Raw genomic sequence first — 22311 nt, forward strand, 5'->3', positions numbered from 1 at the left:
TTATAAAGGATGCAACTTAATTCTTTTACATGCTTCAAACTAAATCTATTATACACACAACAAGAAGAAAAGTTATCAACTTTTGTCACTTAGAGCAAACAAAATGTATTCACTCATTTTTTTTTCTGATACTCAGATTTTTTTTTCTGATAGTATGCAAACTGCATACTATCAGAAAAAAAAATCTGAGCAATAAAATTTGTTTCAGCAATGACTACGAAACAAACATTTTTTTTTATTTATTGTTTGCCAAATTTAGCTTGAGTTTAATCCTAATATTATTTTCGAGCATTGTACCGGGAACAAAATAATTTTCATTTTTTGTTTTTTGAACACTGACAAGAAAAATGAAGTATTTAAAAGTTAGTGTAATTTGGGGAAACCAACTTTTGAGCTGAAGACTGACACAGTTTTTTGCATCAGTTTCATAAAAATAAAGTACATTTTTTTTTTTAGAGTTTATATCATACGGTTTTTTAACAGTGTATGGAACAAAAATGAAATTCTGACTTTTGTGGTGCATGTTATATTAAAACTGTGTAGTATTTAATTCAAGTTTTGTACCATGTAATATTGAATTTGTGTTATAATAATCACAAATTTTGTGCTGTGTAATATCAAAACCATGTTGTTCAAAGTACTGCTTTATAAGAGGGACTCCTGTATATATATATATAATATATATATATATATATATATATATATAGTGGAGGGTGAAAAATCCACTCAGGAGAAGTGGTTGTGCGGGTTTTAGGATTTTGCGCATTTTATTCTGAATTATAGTTTTGTAAAAGTGGTGAACATAATTTAAAATAAGCAAGGCAGCAAAACTCAAAGTAGCTGAATTAGAATTGATAAAAATTTTAAGTTACTGAACAATTTTATTTTAAAAAGGCTTAAATTTCCACTTTTCCCATGTGATTTCAAGTATCATTGATACGATAAATAACGTAAAGAATATGTTTCTTTGCATGAAATATATATAATATAGTTTAATAATGGCACAGGGTCAATATTATAATAATGATATAAGAAAATAAATAACTGTGATTAGAGCATACAGTTACTATTTAGGTTTCTTGATTGACATTGCGGGACACATACCAAAATATCAGATAGATAATTGAATATTGCCAATTTTCAAGATTTTGAAAAATATCATGATTGTTTCAAACCCTGATTAAATTGTTTCAGAATAAAAAAATTGAGCAAGGGCTATAACGTGCATTTCTCTCCTAGTTAAAATATTTTTTTAACAGCTGATAACATTATTTTGCTAAAAATTGGGAAATAAAAACATATATAGCCTAAGACTACTACATGCTGCAATACATAGCTTCGGTTCGCACATGCGTGTTCGCCTTTTTCTTTGGATTTCTTTCAAAAAATGAGCTGATGTGTGCATCACATGACTTCCTTTTACTCCAATTCAATGTCATCTTCTCATTGGCAGTTTTAATATGATTCAATAGTTTACTCTCTAAATATCACCAACAATAACCAAAGTAAAACCAGATAAAAAAAATTTTTTTTTAAATCTCGAAATTCGTCGCCAAGTTGGCGACAAAGGACCGATGATATATCGCCAAGTATCCGCCAAATTATAACAGCACTTGAGTTTACATCGAAATTAACAATGATTTCCCCCAAAAATGGGCAAAAGACCCCTTTTGGAGCATAACAATGCAACCAAAAAAGAAAGTGCACAACTAGACCCCACTAGGAGTCTATATACCAAATTTCAACCGTCTAGGACTTTCCGTTCTTGAGTTATGCGACATACATACACACGTAAATACAGACGTCACGAGAAAACTCGTTGTAATTAAATTGGGGATCGTCAAAATGGATATTTCTGGTGTCTGTACGTTCCTAGGCACATATCCACATGTGGTCGGGTTGAAAAATAAACTCAACATTCATTTGGGGGTGAGCAAAATGGAAATTAAGGCCGATTTTTGGGGGGAAATTTTTTCGCCAATACAATACTTCCTTTTTTGTAAAAGGAAGTAAAAAGTCATTTATTTTTCATTTAATTTAATTTAGTAATTTATTTTTATTTATTCAGTATTATTTTTTATTTTTGCAATCACAGTTTTTTAAAAACATTATTTTCTCCTCAGTTGAATTTTGCAACATCATTTACTCCTTCGTATTTTCCCCACCACAGGTAGTCATTCCCCGGGGGCCCCTGCAAGCGAAAGGCCTGCTGCTGAGCTGCATTCGAGATAAAAATCCCTGTATCTTTTTCGAGCCAAAGATAATGTACAGAATGGCTGTGGAGCAGGTCCCACTCAAGGACTATGTACTGCCACTTTCTAAGGCGGACATTCTTGTGGAAGGTGAAGCCTTTTTTAAAGTGCTTTTGATTTCATTGTTTTGTGATATGGATTAATGATTGCTTTTTTGTATAGATTTAGTATGCATGTCCTATTAAATGGTGGTTTAAAACAAGTGTTTTTTTTTTTTAAACCAAATGTTTTTTTTTTTTTTTTTTTAACCAAATGGTTTTTTTTTTTTTTTTTTTCAAAAAAATTTTTTTTTAAACATTTCATTGTTTTTCCCCAAAAGTTTTCATAAATTTTACATATTATTGCAAAGAGTAATATATAATTGCAGATTCAATAAATATAGAAATTTATATTTTTTAAAGTAATGCAAATTTGCTAAATAGTTTTTTTTTTTTCCCCTTTTTAAAAAAAAAAAATCTATGAAGCTTTCCTATTAAGGTACATAAATACACAAAGCAAACCAACTAAGATTCTTTGAAATTACATGGAAAAAATTCAAAATACTCTTTTATAATTTTTTAATTAACAGTATTTTTTAGCCGATTGCATTTAAAAAAAAAAAAAACTTTTTTTTTTAATCAACCCTGCTTAAAATACAATTATTTAGGGTTATGATACTTCAACTTTTTTAATAAACATACACAGGGCTCTCAGGGTCCATGCTAGAGATTTCGAACTTTTAGTAAGTAAATTAGCCTAATTTTTGAAAGCCTTAGCCAAATTTATAACGTTTTAGCCAAAGATCAATTTACAAATCTTAACCATGATTATTCCTCTTTTAAAAACTTGACCTAATAAAACATAATTTTGTGATAGATTCCTTACAAACATTTACTTATGTTTCAAATGTGTGGTCATTTCTAGTGGCTGGTAGCGACTCCAAGTCAATTCTCAAATTTAGCAGCATATTTTTTTCTTGTAGAATTTTTAACAATCTTTTGCATAATTTTGAGGATTGAGGAAAATATGTTATTCTCTGCAAATTTCGGATAATTTTCCATTCACCAATACTTGTGCTAAATCAGAGTTTCTTTTGCCAAATTTACAATTTTGTCGCATTTGGCACAGTTCCAAATGCTTAGTACAGGCTTTGGCTCCCAACTGATCGCTTCTCCCCCCCCCCCCCCAAGACTCTTTTGCAGTTTCAAGTTCCTAAAAGTCTGGTGCCTTTCCCCCCTGTTTCCTCTAAAATTTCAGTTTCATTTTGAATTTTCACTGTAATCTCTTTTATCCAATTGTATTTTATCCCCTAAAAATTATCAATGTGTTATTCATACCCCTACATGATAATTTGTAAATTTTAAATAGAAATGAAGGCACAACAGCTATAGTTAAAAACAATTGGTGTAATAAGTTAATTCAGCATAGTTACTTGTTCTGAGCAAAAGTAATTTTAATAAAAATATAATTTTTCAGCTGGTTAAATGGCTAAAATTGGCCGATTGTTAGATAATTGGCAGAATATCCCATTTCCAACTACTGTCGAATAAATACTGCATTCTTAATTTTAACCTTTAAAAGTAAGGATTAAGACCCCATTTTGTTCTTTTTTTTTTTTTTTTTAACGAATGTATGTTCCTTTTTCCATAGGGACAAGCTAAAAATACAAAGTTAAAATTTGTGGGGGGATTCCTGTCAAAATTTCTCAGACCCCCTCTTGAAAATAATCTCTTTAAACTTTAGATCCAAATGAAAATGAAAAAGTTGTTCCTTAGTCTTTATTGATGTATTCAGTTCTCCTACTTGAAAAACCTAAAAAATCTGAAGAATTATTAGATGTATTTTGCTGCATAAAAGTATAAGAAAATGTTACAGCTATGGTTCACTGAAATTTTCCTTACTTTATTAGTCTTAATATAAGCAGAATATAAATAGGTTAAATGTAGATGAATAAAAATTTAGTCAATCTAGGCCTTTTAATCTGTCTATCTTATCTCAACCTTTTTTCGGTTGTTAAACTGGGAAAATTTGCAAAATAGAAAACAGTTTTACTTATTTATTTATTTTAAATTGTTATTAATAATGCCTTTGCTTTGGAATAAGTTACTGGTAACATTTTTACTGTTTTTTGTTTGCTAAAATATTTAAATATAAAGATGGGCAATTATTATATTAGCCTTTAAGTAAATAAACATTTAATAAAATTTGCAGAATAATAGAAAAATGGTTACAAAATTAAGTCCAGTTAAAAAAAAAAGTTAGATGTAACAAGTCCTTGTCAATCACTGTTGTGTTATAAAGATAATATTGTGTTATAAAACTTTTCTGCGAAAAAGAATGCTTCATTTTGTAGCAAAATAAGACTCCATATATACAGTTGCCGCTGCTTATATGAATCATGTTTGTTCTAAACAGTTTTGATTTCATAAAGCAGCTGATCCAATAAAGCAACTAATTCAATGAAGTTGGGATTTTGTTGTTTTTGACAAATTGGTTCATTAAAGTGGTTGATTTAATTAACTAGCATCCACCCGTAATGACAAATAATAACATACTACTGAATGGGATCGTTTCCAAAATTTTAAAAGTATTTTTTTCTGAAAGAGCACGATTAAAAACATAGGATCTGACCTTTTTTTGACAAATTTGTTTACACTTAATATTTTTAAAAAATTACTTAAATCGGAGCGCTTTCATTGTTTTACGGCTTCTGCTGATGACATCACAAATGATGAAATGCCATTCAGTGTTGCCATTCACAGTGCAAAATATTTATTTCGCATCTTTACTCACGTGTATTGGCAACAATAGGGTTAATGGCAAGCGTAGAGCGCAATTTTAATTCGCTGCTTGATTATCATAATGTGGAAACGCGGAAGAAAAATGCGCCAAAGAGCATCATTTGTGCCGTCATCAAGACCACGCCTTGTTTGAAAAATCGGAAATTTCAAAAAATTAATTTAAAAAAACTGTTGGCGAAAATGAAAGTATTTTCTGGGCCCATGTTATTTTTTTTGCTCATTCTATCCATTTCAATGACTAAAAGTAGTACTTTTGACTGAAGGAAACCGCCCCATTTTTTCAAACAACAAATATGGGCTCAATTATTCCATCTAAAAAACTTTACAATTAAATTTTCCTATAATTTCGAACACAAAAAATAAAATAAATAAATGAATAAATAAAAATGATAAATAATAGAATATTGCACCTTACTATGCATAGGTCATAATTTTGCACTTTGATTTTTCTTTCAGGGGATGACGTAACCCTGGTCGGCTGGGGCACTCAGGTGCATGTTCTGAGAGAGGTGTGTCAGCTGGCACAAGATAAACTCAACGTGTCCTGTGAGCTTATTGACCTGGCCACTATCTTGCCCTGGGATAAAGAAACTGTAGTTAATGTAAGTAACCCTTACAATTTTTAATTTCCATGTAATGTCATACTGTGCTTCCTGTGTGAATGCTAATTTTTTGTAAAATATGCCTTGAAAGAAAAAAGTTATTTCAAATACTTAAGAAGGTGATTAATAATATACATGGTGTTCCATTTTTAACCTGCAAACACCTCTATTTTTGCAACCGTTAATCCTAGATGCATACTTCCACTTGCAAAAATGTTCGAAATCAGATGCAGAGTTAAGCTACTGAAAGTTTGGAGCAAAAATTAAAATGAGTCAAAAAATAAAAATATTTACTTTTTATACGGGCCTTAGGTCCCCTAACTTATATTTAGAGATATAATCTCCATTAAAAGATATTACTAACACAAAAAATTTGAAATGTGTGCAACCAAAACTCAAGGAGATATTCAACTTTAAAATTTTAAGGGACTATATAGAAGATGAGACTGGAATTTATTGCCCTTTCAGAAGAATGACAGATTGATAAATTGTTGAAGTAAAATAACAAAGTATTTATGTTTTTCATTGCTATTGTAAAACAAATGCAAATGTTAGCCATGATATGCAAAAACGCACTACAAAACCACTATCAATTTGAAAAACTGCACTCTATGCACACATATAATTTTAAACCTTTGTAAACTGCTATATTTTCCCCCAAAAAGTGTTATTGATGGGGAGTGTAAAGTGGTTTAAGTCACAAAACGCTTTTTCATATCTTGGTAAGTATTGGTCGTACTAATGTCAAACTTTTTGCGTTGGAATTATTTTTCAATGGAGATTGTTTCCCTGAATATAAGTTGGGGACCTAGGGCCCGTATAAAAAGTAAAATTTTGTATTTTTTGACTCAATTTTATTTTTGCTTCAAACTTTCAATAGCTTAACTCTGCATCTGATTTTGAACATTTTTGCAATTGGAAGTATGCATCTAGGACTGACGGTTGCGAAAATAAAGATCTTGCAGGTTAAAACTGAACACCCTGTATAAAGGAAACACTTTGGTATTTAATTTCGTCTTATATTTAATTTCCAAAATTTTTTGCCATGTGCAACATTAATTTTTTTTTTTTTTTTTTTTTTCAAACTTTTGCAAAATTGTAATGATATTTTACACAACTTGAGTTTTTATTTGTATGTAAAGTAAATGCAAGATTCTTTATTTATGACAAAACCTGTTTCTCCCAAAATTATTAGCTGTCAAACTATATATATCCGACAAGAAATTAACTATCAAGTGATGCAGAATTTCAGATAAATATAATCCAAATTAGACAACTGCTATATTAATTTGCTTTTGGAACAATGTTTTATGCATTTGGAAATGCAATTAAACTGCTGAAAAGACACAGAGTAGATAAATATTTTCTATTTTGAATTGGCATAAAATAAAAATAAATATAACGTTTGAAAATTTTAAGCAAAATCTTCGGTATTCAGCAAAATGTGGTATTTGGGGCATCTTTAGTATTAATACAGTCATGGGGGGGGGGGGATGCTTCAGAGAAGCATACTCTTACCTTTTCACTCAGTAAAACAAATATCTCGCAAGTACCATAAGATGGTGTAACTTTGGGAGGGTGCCCATATGCAAAATTGTAAGGGGGGGGGGGGGCTCAGATATTTTCCCCATGGAAACTGATTTCAGTGCAGATTAGAGTTATTGAAGTTTAACATTTTTAAAAACTTATTCATTAACGGCTGGAGAAGAAATGTTTTTACATTTTTGCAAAGAAAAAAGTACTAAAAGCAAGGAAGTTCTAATTTCTGGGGGGGAGGGGCTTGAGCGCCCATTTGCCCTCCCCCCATATGGGCGCCCTTGCACTGGGGGGCTAACTTTGGGACAGTGGGTAATTTTTAGTTTGTGGGACACACTGGCTTGATTCAGTCTGTAATCATGTCTGTTGAGTGTGCCTGTATTCTGCCATGTGCAGGTAAACGGTAATATCTGCAAAAATGAGTTTTCAAGATATTTGAAGAAATGTGTGGTGGATTCAATACTAATAATAGGAAAATGTTGGAATTAGCCTTTTTCTTTTTTGTGCCTTTTTTCATCAGAAACCAAACAAGCGAGCTTGTACAATAGATGACAAAAATGAAAAAAAATGGAAAATTTCAGTTACTGCCCTTTACCTGCACACAGCAGTATTGTGCTCCTACCCGTCAGCAGTTTTCAGAACCCTACTGCCGTGTGCAGGTAAAGGGCAGTAACTGCAAATTTTTAGTTTTTTTGCGTTTTTGTCATCCATTGTACGTTATATTTATTGTACAAGCTCGCTTGTTTGGTTTCCGCTGAAAAAAAGGTGAGGAAGAGACGTCTAATTCCAACATTTTCCCATTGTTAGTATCGAATCCACCACACATTTCTTCAAATATCTCAAAAATTCATTTCTGCTGATAGTGCTGTTTAGTTTCACACGACAGCCTAGTCCACTGCACTCGTCGTGACCAGGGCTGTGGAGTCGGAGTCAGGCTGATTTTGGGGTAAAGGAGTTGAGAGTCAAAGGTTGAAAATTCCAAGAGTCGGAGTTGGAGTCGGTCATTTTCTCTCCAAATCCGCAATTCTGCCCATGCTTGTGGAGTCGGAGTCGGGCTGATTTTGGGGTAAAAGAGTTGGAGTTGAAGTCGAAGGCTTCAAAGTTCCCGGAGTCGATCATTTTTCCTCCTCTGCAGTCGTGGTTGTGACAGCAAAGTTGTTCTTGCCATTTGTTTTTCAAAATTCTTGTTGTGGGTGAAACTTTCGCTTATACCTCGAGAATTGCACACACCAAATTACATTCAGGTCGTTATGCACATTAGGGTGGTTCAAAAAAACTTTTTTTCAGCTAAAGTCCAGGACACGCCCTATTTTTTTAAGACTTACTAATAGTATTATGATGTAGGAGTTTTAGCTTCTTTCTCAAATTTTAAGAGGGTGCTCAGTGACCCCTTCATTTAACATTAGATGTAGCAGAGAAAATGTCACAAACTTAGAAACATTTAATTTCCCCAGCTGTTTTTTTTTTTCTAAATAATTAATTTATTGCAATGTATATGCATATTACTAATGTATTTTATAATGTTTTCTTCAGTTGAATGTATTTTTTTAACCTCCCTCCCCATACTAATGAAGTGTGTGGGAGGGGCTTGAACGCCCTCTTTCAGTTGAAATAGGAAGCTAAAATTCTTCCAGTATATTACAATCCACAAGTCTGAAAATATTGAGGGGTGTCTTGCTATCTAGGAGAAACTTTTTATTTTTACATATATTTTTTAACCACCCCAATGCACATTGATAAGTGCCACCTCAAGTGGTAAATATAGAAGAAACCACGTTATTATAAGTTTTATATTTTACAACCTCTACTTTGTAAATTTTCATCTTTTCATAGGTTAATTTTGAGACTGAGAAATTTTTACAGCTGCAAGTTTACAGCGATCTGTCAACTTTGGTTGACAAAAATTAAACTTCACGAAGAGTCTAAATAATATTTCTTACACTGTGCTTGTTTATTAATATTTCAAAGAGTGGTAGTGTGTCATAGTATCTGTAACCTTGAATTTTACCCATTAAGTTGAATGCATTGTTCTTATGACCTGCTAGATATTTTCTGGGATTTATATAAACTTATTTTCCTTGTTGTTTCTTCTGTAGATAATGCACCTATAAGATAATAATGGGGTAACATTGGTACAAATTCATGTTTCCTGCCCTTTTTAATGCAAACAAAGCACTGTCCAAATGTTACCCCAATCAATCGGGTAAAATTGGACAAAGTACTTTTCTTTTTATAAAATACCATAGAAACTAGAGTTATTCTTTTGCTATATCTTTTTAGAGGAATACTAAATTGAAATATATTAATGATTTTGTAAGCTTTTTTACTTTGAAAACAAAGACGGGAACAGAGTACAACTTCGAAAAGTGTCCCGAATGGGGGTACCCATCCCCCCCCCAAGTTCAATAGCGCAAATTGCCCCCCCCCCCCCAAAAAAAAAATCTCAACCCTCTTTCCCTTTTTTTATTTACTAGCTCTTTTTTATTTTATTTCCCTTTTTTGTTAAATATTTTTTCTTATTTTTAAAAAATATTATTTATTTATTTGTTTATTTTTAATTATTATTGTTATTATTTTATTAAAGTTCTGCGCTACGCCAATAACACACAGACACACACAAACTAAATAAATAAATGAAATAACATAAAACGGAATAAAATAAAATGACTAACTTAAATTTAAAATAAATCCATACATAAATTTAAATAAATGAATAAAAAACATTGAAAAAATTCCCCCCAAAAATTTTTATGCCGCAACTTGTGCAGCTAATCCGGCTCCTGGTCCCGAAGCTACCCCATCTTATGGTAACTAAACATTAAAAAAATATTTTACTTTACAGAAATTTTAGCAAATTGAATTCTTAAATGTTTCTCTCTGTTTCAGTCTGTGAAGAAGACGGGCCGTCTCCTGATTGCCCACGAGGCTCCTCTCACGGGAGGTTTTGGAGCAGAGATTGCCGCAAGCATTCAGGTTTGAACCTCGTAGTATTCTTGAGCTTGCGTGGTTGGAATTTACAGCAAAATCCGCTTGAAAAATTTTCTGAGGGGAAATCTTCTTAAATGGGAAAGAAATGAAAATGAATACAGTAAACTCCCGATTATCTGCGGAATTGGGTGGCACAAGTGCCGCGGATGATAAAAATCGCGGATAACCGCAAAAAGACTAAAATGGGGGACAAATCAGGTAAAAATTGTCCTATCTCAAATTCTTAACTGTATTGATGCATAACACTTTCTGCAAACAGTGAAAATATATATAGAGTACAGTGCAAATGTTTTGTATTTTTGCACAACCGAACATAACATCAATAACAAACAAGTGTATGTACGATGAAGAACGCACAAAAATAATAATAATAAAATTAAATTAAATCAATCAATCAAGCAAAAACAACCGAGTGTAAATTTACAATTTTTCAAAAAAAAAACAGCTGCTGGTATTCTCTTTTTACTGCGAAAATACATGCTCGTGATTGTTGGTTGATTCGCGGATAAACCGCTCGCGGATAATCGGGAGTCTACTGTAATTTAGCAGCTTGTTAAATATACCTGTTTGTTACTGTCAGAATTTGGTTTGAAAACTATGGACAGTACAAACTTCAAAAAACCCTGACTGGGTCACAAATGTAGAATGAGGAGGGAAAATTGAAAATCTTTTTTAAAGCCTTATACTATTAAAAATCAATTACAAGTATTTTATTCGTTAAGAAATAGAAACTGGCTACAGATGAAAATTTTAATCATTGCTTTAAATTTCCTTGTGGGCCAACAATGAATTTGGTTACTACTTGCTGAATTAGCCGTATTTAAAATCTTCTTTAAAAAGCATTATAATTCAAATACTATATAGCATGTTCCAAACCCATTCTATCAGACGCAGGAAAAACTCTTTATTTTGGTACTAAATTTTAAAATTTTTAAATATATTTTCACTGCAAAAATTGTGAAAAACCTTTTGGAGGTTTTTAATTTTAATATCTTCATTAATATTAATGTCATCCGAAGATGCAACCTAGCTAAGAACACTCTCGATCAACTCACCCAAGGGTGCCCAGAAGTAAAATTTTAAGGGGGGGGGGGCCAGTGGCGGATCACCGAATAGGCGCATGAGGCGCTAGCTGGGGCCTCCAGCAAAGCAAGGGGCCTCGGAGCCGCGTCACTTCCTAAAAGATGGAAAGTCAAAATTTTGAGTGGAAAATGCTCAAAACTGCTGGAAATTGACAGTTAGTCATGGATTTTAGGCGCGGGCTGATTGCTCCCTATCGGGCCCCCTGCGTCTAAAGGGGCCCCAGGCTTCAGCTGTCTTCGTTTGAATTTTTCCGGGAAAAAAAACTTTCTTTTGAGAATTTGCCATGGAAAGTCATAATTTTGAGTGGAAAATGCTCAAAACTCATTGAAATTGATAGTTAGTCATGGATTTCAGGCGCAGGTTGATTTCTCTCAATAGGGCCCCCCTGCGTCTGAAGGAGCCCCAGGATTCAGCTGCCTTCGTTTGAATTTTTTTTTTGGGAGAAAAAACTCTCTTTTGAGAATTTGCCATGGAAAGTCATAATTTTGAGTGAAAAATGCTCAAAACCCATGCAATTGACAGTTAGCATGGATTTTAGGCGCGGGCTGATTGCTCCCAATATAGGGCCCCCTGCGTCTAAAGGGGCCCCAGACTTCAGCTGCCTTCGTTAGAATTTTTCTGGGACAAAACTTTCTTTTGAGAATTTGCCATGGAAAGTCAAAATTTTTAGTGGAAAATGCTCAAAAGTCCTGTAAATTGACAGTTTGTCATGGATTTTAGGCGCGGGCTGGTTGCTCCCAATAGGGTCCCCTGAGTCTAAAGGGCCCCCAGACTTCAGTTGTCTTCGTTTGGATTTTTCTGGAAGAAAAAACTTTTTTTTTTTTTTTGTGTGTGTGGATATGCCTTGGAAAATCATAATTTTGAGTGGAAAATACTCAAAACTACTGGAAATTGACAATTAGTCATGGATTTTAGATGCTGGCTGATTGCTCCCAATAATTCCCCCTGCATCTAAAGGGGGCCCCAGGCTTCTGGTGGCTTTGTTTAAATTTTACCAGAAGAGAAATTTTGGACATTTTTTTTTTTTTTTGTATGTGTATAAGGTTTAAAGTTTCAAAATATATATTTGTTTCTTTCCTCCGGAAAACTTCATCTAGCATATTTCGCACTGTACCGTAACTCAGCACTTTTTCTAAGATCGGAGAATTCCCGCTTCTTTTCTTCAAGGTCGTATTTTTTGTCCCTGAGAAAGTGGGGTGTTAGATAAGAAGTAACAAAAGGAAAGGCATTTTTATGGCACTAAGACCTTAGATGGGTTGACCTTGGAAAATCGCCGCGAGAACTTTTCTGTCCGGTACATTTCAATCCAATTCAGTAGTTCAGTCAGTGAGTGTTGTCTTGTAAGTGTTCCGAATCTTGCTAGTTTAATGAAAGAAAAAAGCATTTACAAAAATAAAACAGCCCTGGGATTTAGGTGAGCAATCACACTTTTTTTCTCCAATGCGTTTTCCTTTTTGGTCATAAGTTCAAAAACGAAATTGTTTCAAAAGAGTCGGGAAAAGTTCTTTTTGAGGCAATGCTCCTACGCAACATTTTTTTACGATGCTGAATTTTTCCTGCTGCCGAGCAGGGCTGCGGAGTCGGAAGGAAAATGGTTGACTCCGACTCCAAGATTTTGAAACATCCGACTCCGACTGCGGCTTTTTTATTTTTTTAAATTTATTTTTTCAAATCCCCCTTATGGGAAGGGGGGAAAACTCCTAAATAGAGATTCAAATATTAATTCCTTTTTAATGAAATTTTCGCGTTGTATTTTATTGTAAACCTAAGATGCATACAACGTTAGAAATTCAATATGAAAATCAAATTATCCGATAAGTGCGATTTCTAAAGTAAGATTACTAAAAAGTCCCATTTTTTAAAAAAATGAAATATATTAATTTGCTCCCCTTTAATGTTTAACAGATGCTGATCAAATCATGTGCTTTCAGTTTTTGAAAGCACTGAGAAGAGTGAGAGAAAGAGTTTTGAAAGAAAAAAAAACTTTTTGCTAAGTCAAAAACTTTTCTCTTGAGAGGTGGCGCCCCTCCCCCTCCCTCCCGGGTGGCACTCATCTGGTGGGTGACACCTCAACTTAATCTCAGAGTTTATACAAATTGAGATTCTTTAATTCTGAAAAAATTCCCCAATAATAAATCTTAAATTTCATCTTAGAAATTTCAACAAAAATATTGCACTATATTGCGGAGAGAGGTCGTGTACATGTACGTCTGGAGCAAATTTTACACAAAATGCGGCGGTATACAGCTTTGTACGAATAGCTTTAACTAGATACCTACATTTCTTGGCTCAATTTTTAATTTTAATTTTTTAATTGACGGCTTCAGAATGAACCTTAATGTGAAGATTTTAGGATTAATTATAATTATTGAGTGTTGTAAGCAATAAATCATATACTAATTTTATTTTGTACTTTTCAGTGTTAACCAAGCTTTCTTAGATAAAATTTTTAGAATTAAAAAAACATTTAGGGGGGGGGGGAGTGTTGTACCTTGGGGCACTGCTAATTTCTAAGAATCTATTTTTAGCAGCCGTGTTTTTATAATCTCTAATAGTAACCTTTCACCCTAAATAAGTTAAAATCAGCATCAAATGAGTAAAATTGACGATTTTGTGAGAGAAAGCGAATTTCATGACTCAAAAGTAAATATTTTCTCCTTTTTCATTTCATTTTCCGTCTTTGTATGTATTTGTAAATTTAGTCAACTGAATTTTATTCTGTTATAAAAGAGAAGTACTTTCATTATTTTCTCATAAGCAAATTATTTACAGTGCTTCTAGATTGACCATCATTTTGGTTTTCATTAAACTGGTGATTGTACCTTAGGAAAGCCAAACATTTTGTACCTTAGGACACGTTCCAAGGTACAACATATGCATGATTCTTAATAATTAAGATATGTTTAGGAACATGGAACAATGTTCTAATCTTATATGTAGTCTTTTAAACAACTTTTTCTTTTCTGGTGCAAAATTGGTTCAAGTATAAAAAGGCTGTTTCCTGAATCATGAAGACTTTCCCATAGAACAACAGGATGTGTCCCAAGGTACAATAGGATGTTGAACCTTGGGGTAGCTTGGAAGTTATACTTTAAATGGCTGGCAACATTTTATTTTCAAATTGTCTGAATTAAAAAATATATATTCTATAGAAGTATGTTGGGCTATTTTAATGTGACTTTTAGATTTTAAATTTGATTCAAATAATTGACGTTAAAAATTAAAATATGAAGAGTGTTCCAAGGTACAACATTATTCCCTATATTTTATCGGATCTTTTGTATTTGTGCTTTCGTACCAACACTCTTTTGAATTTACCAAGCACCCTGAAAAGTTTCTCGACTTGCTCAAGCGATACATGCATTCCTTTTACTATTTTATAACAGAGATCGAGGTAAAAAATATATTATTTTTATTTCAAAGTAATTATTTAGAAAATGTTAGGCAACAAAATTGTTTGCTATCAGTTAAATTAAGTTAGAAAATAAGCAAACTAGGAGACGGCGTAGGTAGCTGTTACAGAAAATTCGATAAACAATCAAGCCAGCTGGTTGCCACAATGAGTTATTTTCTTATTAGTAGGTATTTATACATGTAATCAAATTAATTGGTAGTTAATTTTTCAAAAAATGCAAGGAGAGTCAGGAAAAATTAAAGAAAAAAAAATGAAACCCGGAGTCGGAGTCGACATGTTTTCAAACGACTCCGACTCCTTTACCCTAAAATGAGCCCGACTCCGACTCCACAGCTCTGCCGCCGAGTTATGATTATTCCACAGCTGTCTTTTTTGTTTGCAAGTTTTCCGTAAAAAAAAAATGCTTTCTTGCGCACAAAAGTAAATTTTTATAGTTTGTTTTCAACTGTCGCGTAGGGTGTTTAAGTAGTTATATCATATTAAACCAAGATTTGTGTTCCTTGAATAGAAGACATGATTTTTCCTAACAGAAGTTTCTGATATTCGCTGATGTTTTTTTCCCACGTTTCTGAGTTAACGTAATGGTGTTGTTTCGGTCAAGTTGATACATTGCGTTTAGATCTAGTTGAAACCGAATTATACTTAGGCTCACAAATTTTAATAGTTATTTTCTTTTTCCAGAAAGGCTTAGAAATGACCCCCCCCCCCCTATACACACACACACACATACACAAAAAAAAAAAAAAAGAACATCCAGGATTCGCATTTGAATTTCGACTTCCTGAATTCAAATTACGCTTTTTACAATCATGAATTGCGATAAGTACCTACATGTTGGGTTTCTTGTTTCTACAAATGGAAGATAATGAAAATGGTCAAGAACGTTACACCCGTCATATTATGACTTTGGATTTTCTAGAATTGGTAAAACGCATTAGCGGAGTACACGGGGGGGGGGGGGGGGGGGGGGGAGAAGGGACACTTGTTGACCCGGGCCCGAGCCTGATGGGGGCCCAAATAGTAGGGGTAAATAATATGGAGGGGGCCCGTAAAAGTTTTATTTGTGATGGGTCCCAAAATTTCTGTACACCCTCCTGGTAATAAAAGACATATCCACAAAAAAGAAATGGTGATTCGGATGCGGTAATACAGATGAAGAATTAATAGCCCATATCGACCAGTAGGTACACTTATAATAAAGATTATTTGCAGCATATAACGTTATGTATTTTTATTTCCTATCAATCTCAAAAGATGGGAATTAGTAATCTTTAAATTTTGTATTTAGATGAATTTTTGCTGTTTAATTTCATCTAGATAAGTTTTTTGTTCTGAAAAACTTAATTTTACGCAAAAAAAAGCCTTTTTTTTAAATGCCAAGTCTGCTTGAGCTAAGCCTCAGACAGGGGCGGTATTTTCAGCATTTCGTTTGGGGGTTCGATTTTCTTGAACATGATTCTCCTCAGTATGGTATAAAATACATATTGGTTAACAGGAAGTGATAATAAAATGGTTTTAATGTTAAGAATAATAAGGATATTTTGATGTTGAGAGCGAGACACAAAAGTCATCTTTCAAATGACTGACCTGATTGAAACAGTCAAAAAAACAATGGAAGCAAGAAAGTTATGTTAAAAAACACATTTCCTTCAGATTCCTCTCTGTAAAATAACCAAGAAAACTTTTTAAATTGGGCTGGTATGTATTTTGCGTCATTAAAAAGTATAGTCGCACAATTCACAAAACAGTTCTTCTTCCCTCATGCTATAAATTTAACTTATAAGTGTAATATTTTCTTTTTTGTTTTCTGTAACCGATCTACGTAATATTGAACTTAAGACCAATGATAAATGTATCTAATCAAATCCTGTCTCAATTTCTTGAGAAACTGAATTGATCATTTTGTTCGAAAATTACTAGGTTTCAATTGTCAATCCATGAATTATGATTAACGGATTGAAAGTTTTGTGATAGAGTGTAGCATTGTTCAAAAAAACGCTCCACAATATAAGTACAGTAAACGAAAATTCAAACAAAGTCATACCTATCAAAATGACATCAGATTTCCTATCATTGAAAAAGTCGCTTTCCAGTAATTCGTTCAGGGGACTTTTATAGATTTAATTCTTGAATACCATCGTGTGTCACTCAGAGATTGTCAAGTAAAGAGCATCAAGATATATTTTTGTAGACGTGAAAGTATTTTTTGATATAGGATGTTTTTCAAAAAGAGCATAGCTTTACAAAGAGTTTCTAAGAAAGCATATAATACATCGAGTTACTAAAATGTGTTTCTAGTACAAGGAGTCAATGAATACTTACTAGCTAAACATTAAAATATAACATGAGCATTAAAATTTATGTAAAATGACATGGAGTTTACGCGTAAAAATTGCGCATTCTCAACACTGTACCGGCATCTCATACAAGATGCCCGATCATAACATAGACTACGCATTTTTGACATATTTAACCCATATGAAGAGACTACTTCTTTAATTAAGTGTTGTGTCTGCAGTGCTGTGTGTGTAGGTGTTCGTGTGTGTGTATGTAGACATATGTGTTTGTGTGCAGGCATGAGTGTGCGTATGTGTGTATGTAGACATATGTGTTTGTGTGCAGGCATGAGTGTGTGTATGTGTGTAGGAGTGTGTGTTTGTGTCTGTGCGCAGGCATGAGTGTGTAGGCGTGTGTGTGTAGGACATGGACGCAACCTGGAGACGGTTTTCGCAAGAGGAGCAGCATCGTGAGGCCGGTCGACGCGACGGTGATGCTGACAGAGAGTGCTGGTAGGAAAATAAAATCAGCGTAACGCCAAAAACAGTCAAATGAGAACAATAAGCAATCGTGATTGCTCAAAAAAAAAAAACCCCTCAAATGAATGAAATTACTCTAGAAATATTTAAAAGAGCGTAATTTGGAGAAGATAGCCATACTTTATTTACATTAACTAAATCAAATTTACTTTTAGCATCTCACTCGAACAAAATATTTTGTAAAAATCTTTTTTCAAAACAACCCTTAAAAACTTCATTTCGCTTATTACTTCAGCGCAACAGTTTATTCTTTTGTGTATCTACTTTGACTCACGTTGAGTTAAGTTAATAAATTTCGAGAAGAAATTTAAGATATTATTGTTGCGAATACATTATCTCTACAAAGGTTTGAAATCATTATTTAATAAGAAAATTTTGCTTGAATCCGATGAAATTTTGATTTGGTACGTAACCCTCGTAAAGAAAAATATAAAATAACAAATATAACAAAAATCAAAATGTAAAATGTGTCTAAACTATAACCGGTCTAGCCTATTAAGTTATCCTTTAAGTATATATTGCATTATACTGTACAATTTTCAAGAAAGAAACAAAAGCAAATCTCTCACAAAGGTTTTCATCACATTTTAAATATCCCGTAAAGTTTGTCTACTGTTGTATTTTTGAAACTATACAGTTTCGAAAATTGGGAAGGGGGGGGGGGAGGAGGAATTGATCTCTATCTATTGTTTTGAAAAAAAAATCGATTAAAGGCAGTCCCTGAGCTCCATCCCTTACCCTAACGTCAATAAATATAACCTATAATCATGTTTTTAGGACTTCAATTTCAACAACTTTCCGCTGAGACCCCTGCACCCAGGGCCGGATCTATAAATTTCGGACCCCCTACAACAAAATTTGTAGGGCCTCAGAGGCCAGCAATGTATATTTGTAACGTTAATAAGTCTTAGAGTGCTAGATTTTTTCAGTTTTTTCTTCAATTTCTTGGGCCGTAAAAAAAACCAGGTGCACCCCCGCACTACGGGGTCTGCGGGTGCGCAGATCCAGACCGGCCTGCAGCTGCACCTTTGTGCCCCCTAACATCATCAAAGAAAGTCTAAAACTGCGTTTTTAAAACTACGAGTTTAAAATTTTTCCCGAGGGAGAACTTTCCCCCGGACCCCCCTCTCTCTTTATTTTTCCTATCCAATTAAAGGTTCTCTTTCTCCTCTCTCTTTTTTTCTTGGCCAAATGAAAAAAACCTCCCGCCCCTAAGATTTTTTTTCTCTCTGGTTGCGCCACTGAATGATGCGCATTGAAAAACAGGGGAAAGCTGCGATTTTGCTAGATGGTCTGACATTGGGGTTCGGATCTCACTACCTAAATTACCAAAAAACAAAGACAAAATTTTTCGCAGTAAACTTTTTTTGCAAGAAATATCGTTGTTTTTTCTTTTTAAATAAGAATAATCCCCCCCCCCCCAAAAAAAGCTTGTTGATTAAAAAAAATATGATTTTTTACATTGTAAATATAGGAAACCATATCACTTTCGTCGTGTCAGTTAAAGGGGGCCTCCGGATAGGTTGCGCCTGGGGCCCCAAAATCGCATGATCCGCCACTGGGGGGGGCTCAAAAATTTTCCCCATGGTTTAGCAGAAGATTTTCCCTATGGATACCGATTTCAGTACAGATTAGAGATATTAAAATTTGACATTTTTAATAACATATTCATTAATGGCTGGAAATTTTTTGCAAAGAAAAAAGCACTAAAAGCAAAGAAGTTCTCATTTTTAAGGAGGGCTCAAGCCCCCCTTACCTCCCTATATGGGCGCCCTTAAACTTTCCTTTCCAACAGAAAAAATGTTTTTCAAAATCGGTCCTTCCATTTAGGCGCTAGAGTGCCTTAGAAAGACATGTCTTTCTTGACATGTCAAACACATGACACAGACATGTCAAACTTATAACTCCCTTCCATTGTGTGTCAGGGGTTAAAAAGTATGCTTTAAAAGCCTTTAATTAAACTTAGCACTTTTCAAAACTGTTCAGGGGATCAAATTATTGATTTTATTTAAAATGTGCCATAAGTATAAAAATTTTATAAAAAATTTAGAATAAAAACCCACCCTAGAAGTTCTGAAAATGTTATGTGTTGTGGACAGTGGCGCCGACTCCATGGGGCCTGAGGGGGCCCGAGCCCCCTCAAAAGAAAAAAAAAAGGGGGCAGAGCCCCCTCAATAATTTAAGAAAATTATTTGTTATTTAATGCTTTCTAAACTCACAAATTTGTCTCAGTATTTTTTATTTTCCTTGTTTGAAGATAGTTACCTTGTAAAATACATTCAGTAATGAGTTACAACAAATAATTTTTACAGTAAAAAGCAGGTTAACTGAAAATGAGTGGTGTGAATAATGACATTATTACGGTGCTGCAAGCGCTTAGAATTTGTCCCAGTGTGCGAACGTGCGGATAGTCTGTCCGCTCAACAATGGGGCAGATAAGCACCGAGATATTTTGGATGAATTGGATATTCGACTAGTCGTCAATGACTTAAAATTCAGTAATCCAGTCAGGCGTTCGACATTTGCACCTTTCTAAAGACAGCCCAAATATTGGTATTTAAAGAGCATTAAAACTGAGAATTAACTGCATACAAAATGTTAGATTTAAAATTTCGAAATATTAGTACTATTTTATTACCGTATTACTATAGTACTGCATTAGTTATTTTCAAATACTTAAATATTTTTGGGGTATAAGACCCTATAAAAACCCGCTATTTACATACTATATTAACTTCATTAAACAAATCAACTGTGGGATATAATTTTTATTTAATGAACTCTGAGCCTTATTCAAAGCAAGTTTAAATTAATATATATATATATATATATATATATATATTCACTATTCTGTAATAGCCTAAAAACAAAATTATTATACTGTAAATTAAATTAACTTTTTACGAAAATACCGTACATGTGTTTGTTTTTTTTTCGATTTTTAAAGCCAAAACATGTGTCGGGTTAACGAGAGTAGAGTTTTCGGGGCTCTAATGTTGATAATATATTACTCTAAAATGCTTAAAAAACTGTAAAACTTACTTTTTCCACCTTCAATTTAAAAAATTTCCCGCTGTTAAACCCGCGGTATGCCCCCCCCCCCCCTTCCCAATATTTTTTGTATTTAGACGCACTGGGAGTGCCCTTCCATGCAAGTCAAGTGCCTTACATTATATCAATGCCTAGCCACGGAACTGCACGACTTCCCCCAAAATAGAACTGTAAAAATATCCCACACTGAAGACAAGTGACATGATTTAATTGAACCAAAAAATTTTTATACAAATTCTTAGATTAACTTTGAAAACGCCATGCCACATGTTGTTTGTTTGTATAAATCATATACACCAGAAAATATGTAAATTGGCATTTTCAAGGTTCAAAAAATCTGAATTTTTTTTTTTTTTTTTTGAAAAGTGGGGGTGTGGACGCCTTAGAATTACATAACCCCTGGATCACCGGTGACGTCTAGCCCCCTCAATAATTTTTGCAAGTCGGCGCCCCTGCTCCACAGGCAATTTATCAGCGAAGTTGAATGTTTTTAGAGCTCTGCTATTACACTTTAAGGGGTACAGTTGATCTTCTTGGAGTTCGAGAGACCACGTTTCGAATGCCACCTGAGACCTTCAGTCGCTTTTTTTGGGCAAATTTCATGAAAATAAAAGATTTTGAACAATGTTGAAATGAATATTTTTTCGTAAAATGAGTTAAACTAAACAGAAGAAAATAAAATAATAGTTTAAAAAACTAAAAAAACACGCTTTCGTAGCAAAATGAACTAAAAAGTGAAAAATAATCTTTGAATGATAGTAGTTGACCACTACTATCTTCAGCTTCTTATCAGTTGTCTTGAATTTCTTCCATTTGTTGTCCAAGCAAAAATGTAAATAGACAGCACCCCTCGCTTTTTTGTATTCCATTAAAATTAAGTGATTGGTCAACTACTATCATCCAAAGATTATTTTTCACTTTTTAGTTCATTTTGCTACGAAAGCGTGTTTTTTTAGTTTTTTAAACTATTAATTTATTTTATATCTATAGAATTCTAATTATTTTTAAAAACGCATTTTAAAGACCATAAATAAGTTTTTCTACACTCTTCTCTAGGAAAACATTATCTTTACAAATAAATCAATTTTGCAAAATGTATTTATCGTGGTAGAGACTGGAATGGATTACTGTGATAAACGATAGTTGACTACATCCTCTTTTGTTTCTCATTGCCTCAACTGTTCCCTCACTGTGTCCCTGGTCCAAACTGGCCTGTTCTCTTTTTTTTGTGGTCACCAACTTACATTTGTTTCAGAACGAATGCTTCCTGAGCCTGGAGGCTCCCATCCAGAGAGTGACTGGCCACGATGCCCCCTTCTCCCACGTCTTCGAACCCTTCTACATCCCCAGCAAGTGGCGATGCTTCGACGCCCTCAAGAAACTCATCAACTTTTGAACCCAGACTCTTGTTGTACAAATAAAAAAGTTTTTTTATTTTCTGTTACTTTTGGTTCGCCTCATTTCAAAGAACAATCTTATACTATTAAAAACTGAGCATATGTATGTATGTATGTATCTAGTCCAAGTTTCTTCTCTCGTACTACTGAACTGACCATCGAACCAGGTGTGGATGGATTCGTAATATTTCTGTCTTTATGTTTGGCTATTTAACATACTCCTCCATTAGTAATTAGCGGAGATATTAATGAAAAACTATTAATTATGACACTTGGATTTTGACATAAAATCCCTATTTTTCGAAGACTTTCCTCTATTCAAATTATTTTTCAGTGCTTCATCTCAACCTTCTGTAACAATGGTTTTATTAAAATGTATAGCTGGAAGAAA

The 22311-nt window shown here is 33.6% G+C and overlaps 1 protein-coding gene across 1 annotated transcript in view; it reads left to right on the forward strand.

The window, feature by feature from the left end:
- The window catches only part of LOC129225566 (2-oxoisovalerate dehydrogenase subunit beta, mitochondrial-like), a 44370-nt gene extending 22403 nt beyond the window's left edge, over nucleotides 1-21967 (forward strand). The window contains exons 6-9 of the mRNA XM_054860012.1: nucleotides 2171-2342; nucleotides 5489-5634; nucleotides 10057-10143; nucleotides 21779-21967. Coding sequence (XP_054715987.1) covers nucleotides 2171-2342; nucleotides 5489-5634; nucleotides 10057-10143; nucleotides 21779-21919 — 546 coding nt within the window. The 3' untranslated portion in view covers nucleotides 21920-21967. The remainder of the gene's footprint in view (nucleotides 1-2170; nucleotides 2343-5488; nucleotides 5635-10056; nucleotides 10144-21778) is intronic.
- The last annotated feature ends 344 nt before the right edge of the window (nucleotides 21968-22311 follow it).

Source organism: Uloborus diversus, chromosome 7, assembly GCF_026930045.1.
Source record: "Uloborus diversus isolate 005 chromosome 7, Udiv.v.3.1, whole genome shotgun sequence".
NCBI lineage: Eukaryota > Metazoa > Arthropoda > Arachnida > Araneae > Uloboridae > Uloborus > Uloborus diversus.